The 18,828-nt window shown below is 38.7% G+C and overlaps 1 protein-coding gene across 3 annotated transcripts in view; it reads right to left on the bottom strand.

Moving 5' to 3' along the window:
• Window positions 1–2,693: 2,693 nt before the first annotated feature.
• The window catches only part of Zfp28 (ZFP28 zinc finger protein), a 50,826-nt gene continuing 34,691 nt past the window's right edge, over window positions 2,694–18,828 (bottom strand). For 2 of the 3 annotated variants that reach the window (XM_074058467.1, XM_074058466.1), the window contains one exon: window positions 2,696–10,093. In XM_074058467.1, coding sequence (XP_073914568.1) covers window positions 8,406–10,093 — 1,688 coding nt within the window. In that variant the 3' untranslated portion in view covers window positions 2,696–8,405. Of the gene's footprint in view, window positions 10,094–18,828 lie in introns of all 3 variants that reach the window. The other variant, XM_074058468.1, reaches the window with a different exon arrangement.

Raw genomic sequence — 18,828 nt, 5'->3', positions numbered from 1 at the left:
TCATCTGGTCATTCTCATGACACCCACTGCTGTCAAGCTCAATGGGATCCCCCAGTGGCAGCACCTCTCAAGGAACAGTTAGAAAAATGGAGAAGGGAGTTGGAAGACTCTTAGAATCCTCTAGGGAATAACATTTCACAGTAGTTCTCCTGGCTAATGCCCATCCTAATGCCTATATTTCTTGTTCTCATATTCTTAAGCTTCCTCCCTTGTATCATAAAAACAGTACAAAGATTTCTTTTAGACCACATGTCTGATATTGCTAATAAAAAGTTTAACCAGTTGTACCTCCAGGGATATCAACCTCTCCAAAATCATCCAGAGGACTGCTATGAGGGCCCCCACCAGGATGCCACAGGAGTCTGAGGATCTCACCCAATACAATGCCCCCTGCCAGCAGGAAGCAGCTAAAAGGTTGATGCTTCATCCCAATTCCCGATCCTCAGCCCCTACCCTCATCATTATTAAAGAAAAAGTGGGGGAATGATAGAGTAATAATGTCACCATTTTGTGAGTTGGCCAAAATGGCAGCCCTGCCCCTTAACAGAAATTCCCACACTCTAAGACAGCCCCACCCCTACCAGAGACTCCTGTGCATGCGCTAACTTCCTTAACCTCCCCCTTCTATAAAAGCCACCCCTCGCCCAGAGTCTGGGTTGCGCCATCTTTCCCTGGCCAGCCTGGCAGTTCAAGCCTGCCATTAAACTTTGCTCTTGGACTTGAGGCTTTTCTCCTGAGCTTTCTTTGTGAGCCGCCTTTTTCCTAACATTGATACTTATGTTTCAGATCTGATATACACAGATCTAAAAAGCCTTCACTCCTACCCTCACAATCAGAAAAACATGGAACAAACCGAAAACCAGCAACCTTTCTTAGCTCAGAGAACTGAAGACACAAATAAAATCATCACCCTTAATCTAGAAAGGGAAATACAGAAAACTGTAGCCAGGATGAGATTACCTGAAGCAGAAACTATTGGAGTCATAAATTGGTAATTTTGATGAATTGCTGGAATCTTAGTGTAGACTAACCTGTGAGTCAAAAACTCCTGAGGACCTATTCTTAGATGGGCCCCCACTCTGATGGATTTTAGCTCCAGGAAACCTATCAGGTACTCAGTGAGGATGTGTGTGTGTGTGTGTGTGTGTGTGTTGGGGAAATCTCATGTTTTGGGCAAGGGGAAGAGACCAGAAACCATACATGTAGAACATTTTCCAAACAAATGCCTGTATTGCAAGAAAAACTTTACTAGAATCTTACTGGCCCTGGAGAAGTGACTGGCCAGCTCCAGCCCTTCTAAGCCTTCCTGCCTTAGATACAATCTAATTTTTATGTTAAACCTGAGGAACTTCCTTGTAGCATTTCTTGTTTGGTAGCTTTGGTAGCAACAAATTCATAGCTTTTCTTTACCTGAAAATATATTTTTACCTTCATTTTTGAAGAGCATTTCCTCTGGATGTAGAATTCTATGTTGAAACATTTTTATTCCCAGTACTTTAAAAAGTGTTATTCTACGGTCCTCTGTTTCTGATTATGAGAAGCCAGCTGTCATCTATATCATTGTTCCTGTTTGTAATGCACCATTTTGGAGGGCAATTTTCAAGATGTTTGGTTTTAGCAGATTCATAATATGACTAAGTGAGGTTTGATTTGTGCTTATCCTGCTTGGTGTTTTATGACATTCTTGAATGTGGAAATTTTTTTTTATCAAAATTGGTTAAAATCTGGAGATTATTCAGGTTTCCTATTCCATCCCTTTCCCTCTCCACAAATTATGTGTTGGATTTTTTTGAGATGATCACAGTCACTGAAGCACTGCACAGTCCTTTCAATTTCCTTCAATCCCTCTTTAGATTTCTATTTATATTCAGTTTCATTGACTCTTCTGCCACATCCAAATTCTCATTGAACCTATCCACTCAATTTTTACTTTCAAGTATTATATTTCTCAGTTTTAGAATTCCCATTCCTAAGTTAATTTATTAGTTTGATTAAATTCCCATCTGCTCATTCATCAATAGAATATTTTCCTTTTATATCATTCAGGATATCCTGCGTATTATTCAGAATAATTACAGTAAGGGTTTTGACATTCTTTTTGGCAAATTCTGATATTGGGGGTTATCTCAAGATTGGCCTTTGTTCCTCTTTTTCTTGAATATGGATTCTTTTTTCTTCTTTTTCATATATCTAATAATTCACATGAAGCCAGCAGTTTTCAAGATAGAAGTTTCAAGATAGAAACAATACCAACTTGGAATGAAAGGGACAAAATAGTATAAAATGGAGAGGCCACTGGATCCCCAAAATTCTAATGTCAGTAAGAAAGCTTAGAAAACTATTGCGCTGCAAACATGGTTTTTGAAAAAAGGATAATGCAGAGGACAGAATAATCAAGAATCCAGAGGACAGAAAATTATTCCCAGGCCTTGATACCTAATCAAAGTATTTCCAAACATTTGTGTGGCCAAATTTCAGAACTGCTATGGATCAATGATTCACTATGTTGGCTGCTGGGGGAGAGCTGGAAAGATAATAATAATTTGTTCTTTCTTTACCAAAGTCTAAAGATTGAGAGCAACTGTACTGAAGAAACTTACCATGAGATGACAAGACCTTGACATTGAGCTGATGCTGTGATGAGGTTAGATTCTGGAAGTGGCCTTGGAATGGGAGTATATTCTGCATGTAGAAGGGACATAAACCATTGGCGAGAGCAGAGGACAGACACTATGGGAGACAACTGTTATGATAGTTCCCAAGGATGCTGCTATTCATACCCCTCTGTGATCCACTCCCCTTGAAAGTGGGTTGGACTGATTCACTTCTAATAAATCAATACAATTCTTCTTCTAATATTAGATTTTTTAAAAAGAATTCAGATTCCATCTTGGACACCCTCTCCTGCTTTCTCACTTTCAGGAAAGCCACTTGCTATGTTGTGAGCTGCTCTAAAAGGCTGACATGGAAAGGAACCATGATGTGTCCAGTCAACAGCCACAGAGGAAGAGTTACATAATTGATTCTCCTCTAATAAAGCTTTCAGGTAATTGCAACATTGGCCAACAATTTTGTTGTAGCCCTGTGAAAGATCCTGATCCAAAGATACTCAGTTAAGTCATGCTCAGATACCTTACCTAAAGAAATCATGAAATAAATGTTAGTCTGTTTTAAGCCACTCAGGTATCATTTGTTGCATAACAATAGATAAGTAACACATCATCATAGCTCTTATTCTATAACTTAGTGAGTCAAAATCAATTTGGTAGTCAAAGATACCATATTGATTATAATTACAGTAGATACTATTACAACTAAAGCCCAAATATCACTACCTTAACAGACTATAATATGTATTATTTCTTACTCACGTAGTAGTCTAATACTGGTGACTGGGGGCCTTCCTCCATAGTGGTTTAGAGACACAGAGTTTTTATATCTTTTAGCTTTGCCATGCCATATAAATTAAGATACTTTTCTCAGCTGGGTAGCATGTCCTAATCTTAATAACCAAACTCCAAGTGAATTATCACTTCCATCCACTACACACTGAAGAATATTAGTCTAATATCCACAACTGGAAGCAAGTATGGATGGGTAGTGTAGAACCTGCCTAGCAGCCATATCCCAGAACCAATCCCAAAACCAAGACATACCATTAAAGGGTATCTGCAACCTGAGAAAAAAACCAAAATATGGTCTTAATGGACCTGCTATAAAATACTCTTATAAAGAACTCCGTAAGTTCTCATTCTGCACAAATGTATCTCTTGTAGAAGCCGCACTGGAAATGATCAATGATGATAAGTACACTCACTCAAAATCACCCAGGCCATTGTCATTGACTTAAGTCAACATGAGACTGAATACCATGAGTGCCATGGAGTGTTTTCGTTTGCTTTTCATGCTGGGCCTCACACATGTTAAGTGTGTGCTTTATCACTGAACTAAGCTCCCAGCTCCCTCCTCCCATTGGGTGTTTTTAATTAAGACAAAATCTTAGTGCAGTTTCCACCTAGGGACTGAGTATTAAACAGAGGGGAAATAATAAGAAATCAGAGTATTTTCAGTGTTTTTATGATCATTTCATTCTCATAAGTTACCTGCTGCTCTATCCTTTAGTTACTACTCATGCCACAGTTCGAGATTGGATACCCTTTCCAAAAGAAATCACTGTCACAAGAAGTCTCAATATCAAAGAGACACTGGGACATTTTAAAAGATGCTGGTGCTTCATGTCAAAGGAACTTGGAAAGGCTATTGGGTCCTCTTAGGACTTTGAGGAAGCTGAGGGGCACGGACATAAATGTTCCCATCCAGCATCATAAGTCCTGGAATTCTCTCAAGTCCTTATATATTATGCAAAGTAATGCCTAACTCAAAAAAATGTATTTTGAAAAATGTTCTCTAGCTTTTTGATGGAATAACTGACAAAGGGTATTAAATATTTCTGGGTGATATTTGTCTTCTCCCTGTCTTTCTGTATGTCAAACTACAAGTCATATTAAATTCTGATTGTTTAGTTAGCAGTCGAGTGATAATGGTGAGGGATAGTTAATTTTTCAATTACCGGGGAGGTGTGGTAAATAGAATTAGCAGGGAGGTTTCTCAAGGTTTGAGGGGGGAGCCAAAGTTTTCAAAGATTCCTGAATCATCCCTGATAGCTTTATTCCATTACTTAAGAGAGGTAGCATGGTTGGGAATCCAGTAAGTGTCATAGCTCAGTAGCTAACTGCATCTGCTAATGTGCTTGGTTTCTAGCAATTGCAGTCCCACGGTTGGAAACAATAAAGAGAATTTTCCCAACACAGTCATAATGGTCCTGATTTAGATTTCTTTCTGAAGGTTGGAATTTCAAGTGCACTTGAAATTTTAATTTCAATTGTCCAATTTCAGTGTAAACAAGTATCACATACACTTTGGGAAGTAGCATCCCTTGTCACCATTAGTTTCTGGTAGGTGCTAACCAGCTCCAAATGCACAACGGACGTAGGATCCTGCTATTTCAGGAATGTTCCTGCCTAGTCTAAAATATGCTCATGAGTTTTTCTGTCTTGCTTTAACTGGCTCGATAATCAGTCCTTCTTACTTTATTTCTGTATAGCTTGGTAGTATTTCTCTAGTATCAGTTTCTGTATTGGTTAGCTTTCTTTGGTTGAGGACAAAAGAACTCAACTTTAGCTTAAAATCAGAAATTAAATATTAGAAGAATGTCAGATAACAGACTTAAAGAAATGAATAAGCCAGGATATAAGAAAGCAGGAATCATTTCAGTGGGCCCCATGGACAGATGCACGAATCTATAGGTTCTGACAAAGGATGCCTCAATCCAAACTTCTTCCAGCCTAGGAGTGATGTTTCCCATATGGTTAACAGCTGGCACAGTAAAGATTCCACCCAACCACCATGAATGCTGACTAAAAGTAGACATCCATTATGGACATATTGGTTCAGATACTGAATACTGGCTCTGCTCCTGTCTGTGTCTTACCCAAAATACAAAACTGAAAAATCTGATTGGCTTAACATCAGGGTGTGTTCATTAGAACACAACAGAGTGAAAAAAGGAAAAGTGCTCACAAAAAGCCAGGAAGAGTATGTGTGTTAAAAACAAAAATGAATTTCAACATATATATGCAAGTGTATGCGTTCAGTACTAACTTTGACTATTACTATCAGATCATTTCACACGAGGTTCTGCAAATGTTTAATATATTGTGGACAACTCTACAGAAGTGGGCATATAGCTTAATCTCTTTCTGCTGACTGTACAATATGAGGTTGAATAACCACAAAATTTAATCAATCTGCTTGGCAGAACACAGAATTCCTATTTGTCATTTAAAAAACTTTTTAAATTCCACAATAAACATTACATACATTCATTTATTCCCGTGAGATAAAATTCCTGGATCTGAAATTGCTGTCTTGGAAGGAACACACATTAGTAGTGGTGGCAGCTCATGCCTTATTGCCATCTGAAAAGGCAGGAGACAAACTGACACTGCTAATGACAAGCAAATACCTGTTTGTCCACAGATACAAGTACCAGACATACAGATTGATGGTTTAACCATTTAAGAGTGAAGAGATTTTATTTTCAATTGTATTTTCTGGTTAATGAGGTTAAGAATGTTACAAGCTTTCATCACTCGTTTGGATGCTTCAGCTGTGACACAGCTCGTGGTATGCAGTCACCTTTCCTCCCGTGTATTGTATGTATAAAAGCACTGTTCCAAAACAGTGTTTTATACAACTTGAAGGCATTTTCTGTCAACTGTCTTTTACATGTTTTAGGTGACTCGAACCATGCCAAAATTTTAAATATTGACACAGGTCAACTTGTTCTCTTCCTTCACAGCTTCCTGGACTACATGTACTACTTAGTAAAGGCTTGCTCTTTTCTATTTGCCTCTAACATGTTAGTTCATAATGAGAGATGTTAAGTTTTCTTATCTCTATTTGTAAGGCATGAATGTGCTTCTTCCTTCTTGGATAGGTGGATACACAATTGTCAAAATGTTCTTCCCCAATAATAAACACCATATATTATATACCAAAGAAAACTATTTCAGAATTACCCTGGATATTCTTGCTTCATTATGCTTCCTAATGTTTCAGGGAAAATATAAAACTCCCGAGACTCTGTTTTGGAATTATAATTTTTATAAATATTTTAATAGCATAATTTTATCCAAAAATCATTATTTTGACTTTTATTGACATATTTCCTTATAGTGCTAATAATTTCCTTCCATTTCTTCACAAACTGTTTTATAGTTTTTCTTGTTTTTAGTGTAAGAGTTGTATTACTCCTCCAATATTAAGAACTTTCATACATTTTTCTCTACTTTGTACATTTTTGAGGCTTTGCAGTTACAGCTAGTCAACTCTGCCACTGTTGTGAAAAAAGCCAAAGACAACAGGTGAGAAAGTGGGCATGGTGGCAGTTCAGTAAAACTCTGTTCACACAGACAAGCACTCTACAGCGGAAGACACTTTGGCTCTGAGCCATACAGTCTCTATCACAGCTGCCCCACTTTGCTGCTGTACCCTGAGAGCACCACAGACAACATGGAAATGAATGAGTGTGGCTGTGTGCCAATGCAACTTTGTAGACATTGGAATTTAAATTTCATGTAATTATCATGGTGGAAATATTCTTTTCATTTTTTTAATCACTTACAAATACTTTTACTTTTTGCCAGTACCAGGGCTTGAACTTAAGGGCAGATTGCTAGGCAAGCAATCTGCAACTTGACCCTCGAATCCAGCCTGATTTTGCTCTTAGGTTAATTGTTTAAGATAGGCTCTCACTCTTTGCCCGGGGCCCTGTGATTCTCCTACCTAAGCCTTCTATATAGCTGTAATCACAGGTGTACGTCATCATGTGCAACTTACTTGTTGAGATGGGGTCTCATTAATTTTTTTGTGTGGGCTGGCCTCAAACTGTGATTCTCTGATCTCCACCTCCTGAATAGTTGGGATTACGGGCATGAGCCACTGCACTCAGCCCCTAACCCTTAAAAACATTTTTAAAAATTTTAGATCATAAGCCATACAAAAACTGTTATTGAGACTGTGACCATGAATCAGTTTGGTGAACCCTACTATAGATCACTTTATCTCTTATTTAATGGGTCCTTGAAAGGTTAATAGGAATTCCTAAGTCAAGTGTCTTTAAATAGATCAATCCTGTTGTTTCCTCATTCGTGAGTAAAACATCAGTATTGCATTCTTCTGTTTGGACTCATTTGTTCCAGGTAGCCTACTCATTGATGTTCTCTAGACTTTCTAAGACCACTGTCAGATGTAAAGTTTAATTTTATCACCAAAAAGGTCCAAATACCTTATGTTCATGTAGATCAAATGGAAAGACACAGTACAAGTCAGCATTATGGAATGGACAGGGTTTCATTCTCTAGCCTAGGCTCACCTGGAACTCTCCATCTTCCTGCCTCAGCCTCCCAAACTCTGGGATTGCAGGTGTGCACCACCGTGCCCTAAGCTTGGGATCAGCCTTTAAAGGAGCACAGGCACAACATCTCCAATCCCCTTCAGGGCTCCCCTCCTGATCTAAAACCTTTTCTCCTAGCCTTCCCCTGCATCACTTTTTATCAGAGCTGACTGTGGTTAACTTTTCCCTGTTCAAAAATAATGTTCTTAAGAGAGCTGTTTGCTGAACACTTAAGAGGGCCATGCACTGTGTAAACACATCTTATGACTCAACCAATGGAGACATTCTCAATACAAGTTTTACACGAGCGAACTAACCACATTTACACTTCAAGAAATTAATCTGACTGTAATGTGAAAAACAAACGCATATGTAACAAAAACAAACCAAAGTCCAAGAGATGAATTTTAAATGACTGTAGTGTAGCTGAAATGGTGATGCTCTGAGACTATGATGATGGTAGTGAGGATGGACTCCAGACAAAGTTGGGGAACACATCGACAGGATTTGACATGGAGGGCAAAGAGGGGCATGGCGATGACTCCCCAGGGTGGACCCGGTGATGGAGAGCCAGGTGTGCCATCTGCCGGAAGGCTCTTCTGCTTCTCTTGTAATTACAGGCTCTCTCTCCAGTATGTACTCTCTTGTGCTGGTTAAGGTGTCCGATTTGGACGAAGGTCTTCTTACATTCCTTGCACTCATATGGTTTCTTCCCAGAATGAATCCTCTGATGAACACTGAGGGACTGCCGATGGCTGAAGGCTTTGCCACATGCACTACACTCATAAGGTTTCTCTCCAGTGTGACTTCTCCGGTGACAAATAAGGGATGACTTTGTCTTGAATGCCTTCCCACACTCAATACACTCATAAGGCCTTTGGCCAGTATGAAGCCTCTGATGCTGAGTGCAGGACGAGTTATCCCCAAAGGCCTTCCCGCATTCCACACATTTGTAGGGCTTCTCCCCAGTGTGGACCCTCTGATGCTGAATGAGGTGTGTGGTCTGGCTGAAGGCTTTGCCACACTCCTTACACTCGTATGGCCTCTCTCCAGTGTGAGTTTTCTGGTGCTGTGCAAGGTGAGCCTTCTGGGTGAATGCTTTGCTGCAAACCTTGCACGCATAGGGCTTCTCTCCCGTGTGAATTCTCTGATGAGTGGCGAGCTGTGAGCTGATGCTGAAGGATTTCCCACATTCCCCACATTCGAAGGGCTTCTCGCCAGTGTGGATCCTCAAGTGACTAGCGAGGTGTATGTTCTGCCTGAAAGCTTTTCCACACTCTTTACACTTGAAAGGCTTTTCTCCAGAATGCACCCTTTGATGCTGTGTGAGTGATGCATGATGGCTGAAGGCTTTTCTGCAAATCTCACACTCATACGGCTTCTCCCCAGTATGAATCCTTTGGTGTACAGTAAGAGATGAGCCATACCTGAAGGACTTGTGACAGACGTCACATTTGTAAGGTTTCTCTCCAGTGTGAATTCTCCTGTGCTGATTAAGCCCGATGTGATCACTGAAGGCCTTTCCACAGTCGATGCAATCGAAGGGCTTTTCTCCAGTGTGATAGTACCTCCAGTGACGAATCAAGGACGTGTTCTGTATGAAGGCTTTCCCACACTCAATGCACTCATAGGGCTTCTTGCCTGTGTGACATCGCTGATGTCGAGCAAAGGATGAACCATCACTAAAGGCCTTTCCACAATCGTTACACTTATAGGGCTTCTCTCCAGTATGAATTCTCAGGTGAACAGTGAGGGATGAGCTCTGGGTAAAAGTTTTCTTACACTCATTACATTTGAAAAGCTTTTTTCCTGCATAGATTACTGGATTTGGGGGGAAGCTTTTGCCTGAATCAGGACTGTGAACTCTCTCTTCCAAATCATCCAAATGGAACCACCTACCAGGCTTGTTGTACATGTGCTCTCTCCCCTTCGGGAGGGCTCTACTCTGACTTGCTGCTGCTTGCCTGCATGGTGTCTCTTCACTTATCAGCTTCCTTTCAAACACACTCTCAGAATCCCAATTTTCTCTGAAAGTGGAACACTCAAGTTTCGTGTTTGAAGTTCTGTCTGTTACCCCTTCAGCATATGAATCCTGTTTTGTAAGTAATTCCTGGGTCTCATATACAGATTTCTGGCCTGAAATATATCAAGAAAATGTATTTCCTTTATTGTGTGCTAGAAGAATGTGGCAGAAGGAAATTTGGTGAATAAAACAACATAAATCTTGCAGCTCTAAAAGTTATTACATTTAAACATGTAGTCTACAATGTATGTAAGAAGACTCCAGACTGAATTCATACGATAAGACAAAACAACAACAACAAAAACCACTAAGCATATGTGGCATCAGTTACCTATCAGGAAATGAAGGAAGTATCAGGCTGCAGTGCTGACTGCCCTTTTCTCCCTCTCATTCCCTGTCTACCATGCTTTGGATGTCAGAGCAGTTATCATTAAGGGCCATACCATCACATCACAAGGGCTCTTCAAAGGACCTTGCCAAACCACAGGACCCCTAAACCATTATTCCTCTACAATCAGGAAATGGTATCTCTATTAACCCTATTTGATGCATTTGAACAAATGCTGTTTAAATATTCACATAAATCACTTATTGCAGTTTCCTGCTTGCTTCTACAATCTTGAAATAAAAAAAAATCTCCTCACTTCTTTGGCCATTTCTTAATGCGGCCAGAGAAGAAATCCCACTCTTTTTTAAAAAATAAACCTTTTTCCAGCTTTATTGAGATATAGTTGACAAATAACTATATATTTAAGATATCAACGTGTTTCTATAATGTATATATTGTGAAATGATTACAAGGTAGCTTATTAACCCATCACCTCACACAGTAACCATTTTGTGTGGATGATGAGAACACTTAAGATCTACTCTCTTAGGACATTACAAGCACACAGTCACTTTAAAGTACATTGCATCTCTAGAACTGATTCAACTTAGAACTAAATGTGAACACTCTTCAACATCTACCATTTCTCCCAGTCCAACCCCTGGGGAATCATCCTTCAACTCCCTGAGGTTTTTTTAGAGTTCACATGCAGCATTTGTCTTTCTGTGTCTGGCTCATATTGCTTTGCATAATACCCTCCAGGTCTGTACATATTGCTCCAAGTGGAAGGCTTGTCTTCTTTTTAAAACAGTAACACTGCATTATGTATACACACCTACCACATTGTATCCATACCACTTCTTCTTTAGCCATTCATCTTTCAATGTCACTAAGTTCTTTCCACACCTTAGCTACTGAGAATAATGCTGCAATGAGCGTAAGATGCTAGCATTGCTGCAGAACCTCCTGGAGATGCTAATTTCATAATGTAATTACTGGATCGCTTGTCAGTTCTACTTCTAATATTCTGAAGCTTCTCCACACTACATTCCCTCCAGCAGTGTGCAGGAGTTCCCTTTCCACCACATCCTTACCAACACTTATCCTTTGACTTTTTCATAACAGTCACCCTAACAGGAATGGGGCGATATTGCATTGTATTTTTGAATTGTATTTCCTGGTGACTCAATGTTGAGCACCCTGTCATATACCTGTGGGCCACTGCTATGTCTTCTTCAGAAAAATGTCTCCTCAGGCCCTTTATCATTTCTAATTGGGTTGTCTGGTTTTTGCTCTTGTTTTATGAGTTCCCTACACATTTTAGGTATGTGGTTTATTACTGGATAGAAAGTTTGTAGTTATTTTTCTTCATTTTGTAGAGTGCCATTTCACTTTGTTGATTGTTTTCTTTGCTGGGTAGAAACATTTTAGTTTCATGTAAGCCCACTTACTTTTGCTTTTGATGCTGTTAGCATCACACCCTGAAAATCACTGCCAAGACCAGTATCATGAAGTCTTCCAATTGTTTTTTATACCGTGGGGTGTCATGTTGAAGTGTTTAATTCAGTAAGAGTCGATCTTTATATATGGGGTAAGATATGGACTCAATTTTTTTTTCATGCACATGGAGATCCAGCTGTCCCAACCTCGTATGTTGAAGACATTATACCTTCCCCATATGTATTCTTGATGTCTTCTTCAAAGACTGGCTGATCTTACATGCATGGGTTTATTCCTGGAATTTCTATTCTGTTCCATTGATCAGTTTGTCTTGTGTGTTCTTATGCCAATATGCTGTTCTGACTAATATGGCTTTATAATTTTAAATCAGGGATTTAAGATGAAGCCTCCAGCTTCATCTTGAAAGATTGCTTTATCTGTCTGGAATCTTTCAGGGTTGCATATGAATTTTAGGGTTTTTTTTTCTGTTTCTATGAAAAATGTCATTGGAGTTTTGATAGTGATTATATTGATACTATAGATAAACTGTTATATGGACACTCTAACAATATTAATTATCCCAGTCCCTGAACCTGGGACATCTTTCCATTTATTTGTGCAGCCCTTTTAAATTTCTTTCCAATGGTTTATATTTCTTAATACGCACGTCTTTGATTTCCATGCTTAAATTTGTTCCTAAGTATTTATTTATTTATTACCACTACTGCATGTGGGATTTTCTTAATTTCCTTTCCAGAAAGTTTGTTGTTGGTGTATAGAAATACAATTTCTGTATGTTGATTTTTAATCCTACATCTTTGCTGGATTCATTTGTTAGTTCCACCAGGAGAGAGTGTGTGTGTGTGTGTGTGTGTGTGTGTGTGTGTGTGTGTGTGTGTGTGCTGTCTTTAAAGCTCTTTACATATAGGAACAACAAACAGATTTTGGAACACTTAGATTTCTTTTCTTTTTTATTTGTCTTTCTGGCCAGTACTTCCAGTACTATGCTGAACAGTGGTAGTGACAGTGAGTATCCTTGTGTTGTTCCTGATCTTACAAGAAAAGATGCCATTTTTTCCACTGAGTATGATGTGAGCTGTGGTTTTATTATATATGACCTTTATTTTGTTGAGGTACATTCCTTCTAGGGCAAATTTGTTGACACTTCTTTACTACAAAGAATGCTAAATTTTGTCAAATGCTTTTCTTGCATGTATTGACATTACTGTATTAATTCCTTTTTTGAAGACTTAAAAATATTGAGTACTAATATTTAATATATATTCAAATACACTATTGAAAAAATGTACAGCTAATCTCAGATTATATGCATATCAGGAGGAGTGATCATGACTGATGTCTGTCAAGTTACTCAGCATGTATCAGAATTTTGTGCATGCACAGCAATAGCTCAATAAATACACGCAGGTGAAACTGTTTTTTAGACAGGGGATGGAGAGTACGAAGTGCTGGAAAAAGATGTTCTTAAAAATGGAAAGGAAAGCTTTTTGTATGACAGCTGAAGACTGAAGCTTTCTGCCTTAAATCAGTAACAAAACAAGGATGCCTGATTTCACAACGTCTATCAACCCTGTCCTGGACATTATAGTCAGAGTAATTAGAAATAAAAATTAAAGGCATCCAACCTAGGAAGAAATAAAATTGTCTCTCTTCAAGGTGACGTGATCCTATACTTAGAAAATTATACAGAACCCACAAAAAACTACTGGAGTTAATTAACGAATTTAGAAAAATTACATAAAAATGAATTCAGAAAAAGATCAATACAAAAAAATCTGTTCTATTTCTATATACTATGAATGAATGAACCACAAAGGAAAATTTGAAAACAAGTTCATGAAAAACAGCATTGAAAGACAAGAATACTTAGCTGGGCACGGGGATACACATATCTAGCTACTCAGGAGGCTGAGGCAGGAGGATCACAAGTTTCAGGCCAGCCTGGACAATTCAGCAGGATCCTGTCTCAAAATAAACTTTTTTTTGTCTTAAAGGGCTAGGGATGTAGCTCAGTGGTGCAGCACTTGCTTAGCATTCACGAAGTTTAATCCCAGCATCACACAAAAACAGAATACTTAGGAATAAATTTAGCCAAGGGGGTATAAGATTCAATGTTGAAAACTGGAAGACATCACTAAATAAAAAAAAAAATTTAAATATAAATAAATGGAAAGATACCCCCATATTCATGGGTAGGAAGACATAACAATGATAAGAAGGCAATAGTCCCTAAAGTAATCTACAGATTCAATGCAGCCCCTAGCAAAATCTCAATGGTCTTTTGTGCAGAAATGGAAACGCTAATTCTAAAATTCATGTAGGACTGCATGGACCCCTAAAGAGCCAGAAATGACCTTGCAGAAGAGCAGAGTTGAAGCACTACACCTCCCAACTTCAAAACCAACTGCAGATCACTGTGGTGCTGGCATAAGGACAGACACAGATAACAATGGAAGAGAACCCAGAGTCCAAAAATCAACTCACACATCTAGGTCAACTGTTTTTTTTAAAGGAAATTGTTATTATTACTTAAGCAAAATTCTCAAGTGAACAATACACTGTTGTTGACTATATGTACCATATTGTATATAGCGGATGTCTAGAACTTATTAATCTCGTCTAAGTAAGCCCTACACCCCTCATTAGTAACTCCACTCTTCCTCCTCCCCCGCCATTCCCAATCACCATTCCAGTGTTTGATACAGGAATTTGACTCTTTTTTATATCATGTATGAGTGGAATCGTGCAATAGTTATAATTGCTTTTTTTTTTTTTGGTGGCTTTGGAGTTTGAACTCAGGGCCTCTCAGTTGCTAGACAGACCCTCTACCACACCAAGCTTTTTTGGGGGTAGAGTTTCACATTTTGCCTGGAAAACGCTTGGAATATAATCTTCCTATCATTACCTCTGGAGTAGCTGGCTATGCCTAGCCAATATTTATATTATCTTTTTTGTGATTAGCTTACTTCACTTAGTATAACAGGCTCAAGGTTCATCCATGTTTCACATGTTGCAGACTTTTGCTTTTGCTTAAAGTTGAGTAATATTTCATCATGTGTGGATGGCATATGTCCTTTATCAGTTAGTTTTTCTCCACATCTTGGCTATTATGAATAGTGCTAGTTCTATGAACAAAAGAGTACTAATATAATATCTCTTCAAGATCCTGATTTCAGCTATTTTTGATGAATACCCAATAGTGAGATTGGTGGGTTATATATTAGTTCTATTTTTAAATTTCTGAGGAACTTACATCATTTTCCATAGCAGCTGAACCATTTTTGCATTCTCACTGAGCGCACAAGGTTCCACAATCTCCTCAGCCTTATTTGATGACCATCCTAACAAGTGTGAGGTGACACCTCATTGTGACTTGGCTTTGTGTTATCTGATGATTAGGGACACTGGGCATTTCTTCACACACTTGCTACCATTTGTTTGTCTTCTCTGGAGAATCAACTGATTTTCAGTTAGGGTTCCAGGACCAACCAATGGGGAAAGAACGGTCTTTAATAAGTAGTGCTGGACTGCTAGGTCTTCATTTGAATGAATGAAGTTGAACCATTACCTCACACTATGTATAAAAATTAACTTCAAATGGTTAAAACCACAGACATCTTACAAGAAAACATGACCTACGACTAGCAATGGATTCCTAAATGTTACATCAAAATGAGCAACAAAAGTAAATTGGGCTTCAGTGCAATTAAAAACCATTGTACATCAAAAAATACTATCAAAAGTAAAAGGGGTGGGATGTAGCTCAATGGTATTGCACTTGCCTAGTATGTGCAAGACTCTGCATTCAATCCCCAGCACCACAGAAACAAACAAATTTTAAAGAAATAGTAAAAAGAGAGTCCATAGAACGGGAAAGATATTTTCAGTTTTAGATACTATAAACATCTATTACCCAGAATATATAAAGAATTCTTATAATTCAAAAATAGGGGGAAAAATACCCTTATAAAACAGGCTAAGGACCTGAATAGACATTTCTACAAAAAATGTGCATGAATGGCCAAAAAGCATATAAAAAGATGCTCAACATCACTAGAGAAATATATACCAAAAGTACAGTGAGCCAGGCATGGTGGCTCACATCTGTAGTAGGTGGTGGTAGGAGGATCACAGTTCAAGACCAGCCTGGGCAAAAAGTTACACAAGACTCCCCATCTCAACAAATAAGCTGGGTGTGGTGGCAATGCACCTGTGATCCCAGATACATGGGAGGAACAGGAAGGAGGACTGTGATCTGATAACTGAAGCAAAAAAAAAGGTTGACGGTATGACTCAGTGGTACAGCACCTCCTAGCAAGCATAATGCCCTGACTTCAAACCCTAGCACTACCAATAAAAAAGAAAGAAAGAAAATTTTTAAAAAAGCACAGTGAGATACCACTTCAGATCTTCTATGGCTGTGGTTAAAAAAAATAAACATAGTAAAGCAAAATGAAGATGCAGAGAAACTGGACTGTTGTACATACTAGTGAGATGTAAAATGGTGGAAAGTAGTGGAAAACAGCTGGTACTTCCTCAAAAAGTTAAACATAGAATTTTTCTATGACCCAGCAATTCCTCTCCAAGTTCATACTGCAAAGAAAACTAAAAACAGGTGTTGAAATAAAAACTTGTATATGAATGCTCAGAACTAGTTATAAGCCAAAAGGTAAAAGCAGCCCAATTGTGCATCAGTGAATGGACAGATAAGCAAAGTGTGGCTCATCCATAAAACCAAGTACTATTCAGCCATAAAAAGGAATGAAATGCCTGGCACCAGTGGCTCACGCCTGTGATCCTAACTACTCAGGAGGCACAGTAGAAAACTAAAAACAGGTGTTGAAATAAAAACTTGTATATGAATGCTCAGAACTAGTTATAAGCCAAAAGGTAAAAGCAGCCCAATTGTGCATCAGTGAATGGACAGATAAGCAAAGTGTGGCTCATCCATAAAACCAAGTACTATTCAGCCATAAAAAGGAATGAAATGCCTGGCACCAGTGGCTCACGCCTGTGATCCTAACTACTCAGGAGGCACAGTAGAATAGGAGGAGAATAGTGGCTCAAGGCCAGCCCAGGCAAACAGTTCATGAGACCCTATCTCAAAAAAATCATTATAAAAAAGGGCTGATGGAGTGACTCAAGGTATAGGCTCTGAGTCCAAATCCCAGTACTGCAAAAAAAAAAAAGGACTTAAGTACTGCTATATGCTGTAACATGGAGGGATGTTGTAAACAATGAGTGAAAGAAGTCAGACACAGTAGACCACGAGGATCTCATTTATGTGAATAAATGAGCTGAGAAGTGCCTGTCAGGGGCTGGGAGAAGCAGGAAATATGAGAGTGATTATGTAGTTGATACAAGCTTTCCTCTTGGGGTTAAAAAACATTCTGGAACTAGACAGTGGTGACAGCTGCAGAATACTTTGAATGTACTTAATGCCACCAAATCACATACCTTAAAATGGTTGTTTTATGTTATGTGTACTTTTCCACAATAAAAATATACAGATAAATCTACAGTGTGATACACACCTAGAATCCCAGCACGCCAAGGGTAGGCAGGAAGATCAAGAGTTTGAGACCAGCTTGGGCTTCACAGCAAGACCCTGCTTTAAGGACAAAAAAGATAGATAGATAGATAGACAGATAGATGATAGATGCATGATAGGTAGATAGATGATAGATATAGACAGATAGATAAGAGACAGAGATAGATAGGTGATAGATGATAGATTGATAGAGAGAGAGAGAGATGAGAGATATATAAAGATAGACAGATAGATAGATAGATAGAACAATACCATAAAGCAAAAGACAGAAAACGAGAAAAGGAAGAGGAAGGAAGGATGGGAAGAATTAGAAGGGAGGAAAGGAGAGAAGTAACAGAAACAAGGCTATTATGTGGCTCAAATGGGAAAGAAACATTTATTAAGAACAAGGTAGGAATAGCTGGGCTTGGTAGGGCATACCTGGAATTCCAGCACTCAGGAGGGCTGAGGTAGGAGGATTGCAAGTTTGAGGTCAGCCTAGGATACACAGTAAAAATTAAAGTAGTTTGAAAACTCAAGCAATCTGAAGTTTAATGTGAGTCTCATTCAAAATGCTAGAATTCGAAGTTGGCTGTGATGGTCCATGCCTACCATCCCAGGAGGCTGAGGCAGAAGTTTGAGGTCAGTCTGGACCACACAGCAAGACCTTGTCTCAACCTCCCTCTATTCTCCCCCAAAAAGCTAGGAGTGAAACAAATAAAAATATCAACAGCATCACTGCTTTCACAAATGAATAAAACACCCAGTGTAAGCTAATATACAGTAAAAATATAATATGAAAAATACAGACCATATAAAACTGGGGCAAAAATTTATCAAATTTATACTATATAAAAAGAGGGAAATATGACCCAATAGAAATCAGGAATGGGTATAAACACAGCGTTAACAGAACATGAAATCTAAATGTATTTCAATGTATATATCCTCAACATCACAAATACCCAGGAAAGTGCAAATGAGTAATGATTGTTCGTCCAATAGCTTAGCAAAAATAAAAATACAAAACATGTGTATTGGAGATGATTTCTGGAAACAAGTATTTCATACATTCTTCACCAATGGTATAGAAAAATGAACTTTAAAAATAGGTACTCTTTGAGCATACGAATTCATTTCTAGGCTTGCATCTTAAAGAAATATTCTTACATGTCAGGAAGGAGAGATGCACAATTTGGAGCACCATTGATTTACAGGTTAAAACTGAAAAGACCAAAATGTTCCATGTCTTCAATTGTAAACTGGGGTTGGACGGACCACAGTACAGTATACTTACAGCAGGGACACATGGAGAAAATCCCTTGAACACTCACTTTGGAATTAATAATGAAAGACAGGACTGTGACATAGGTACAGAGTGTGTGGAGAGGTACTTGTGGAAGGGAAAGGGGAAATGGAGGAGATGAAGGTGAGGGTTTATGGTTGATAGGATTCACCTACATGTACTAAATAGAACAATGAAACCTCTTGCAAGTGCTTTAAGTTGGGCGGGGAGAAGGTTGCAGTGG

This window comes from Castor canadensis, chromosome 16, assembly GCF_047511655.1.
Source record: "Castor canadensis chromosome 16, mCasCan1.hap1v2, whole genome shotgun sequence".
Taxonomy (NCBI): Eukaryota; Metazoa; Chordata; class Mammalia; order Rodentia; family Castoridae; genus Castor; species Castor canadensis.
The sequence above is the reverse complement of the archived record's forward strand: the minus strand, read 5'-3'. Positions and strand labels throughout refer to the sequence as shown.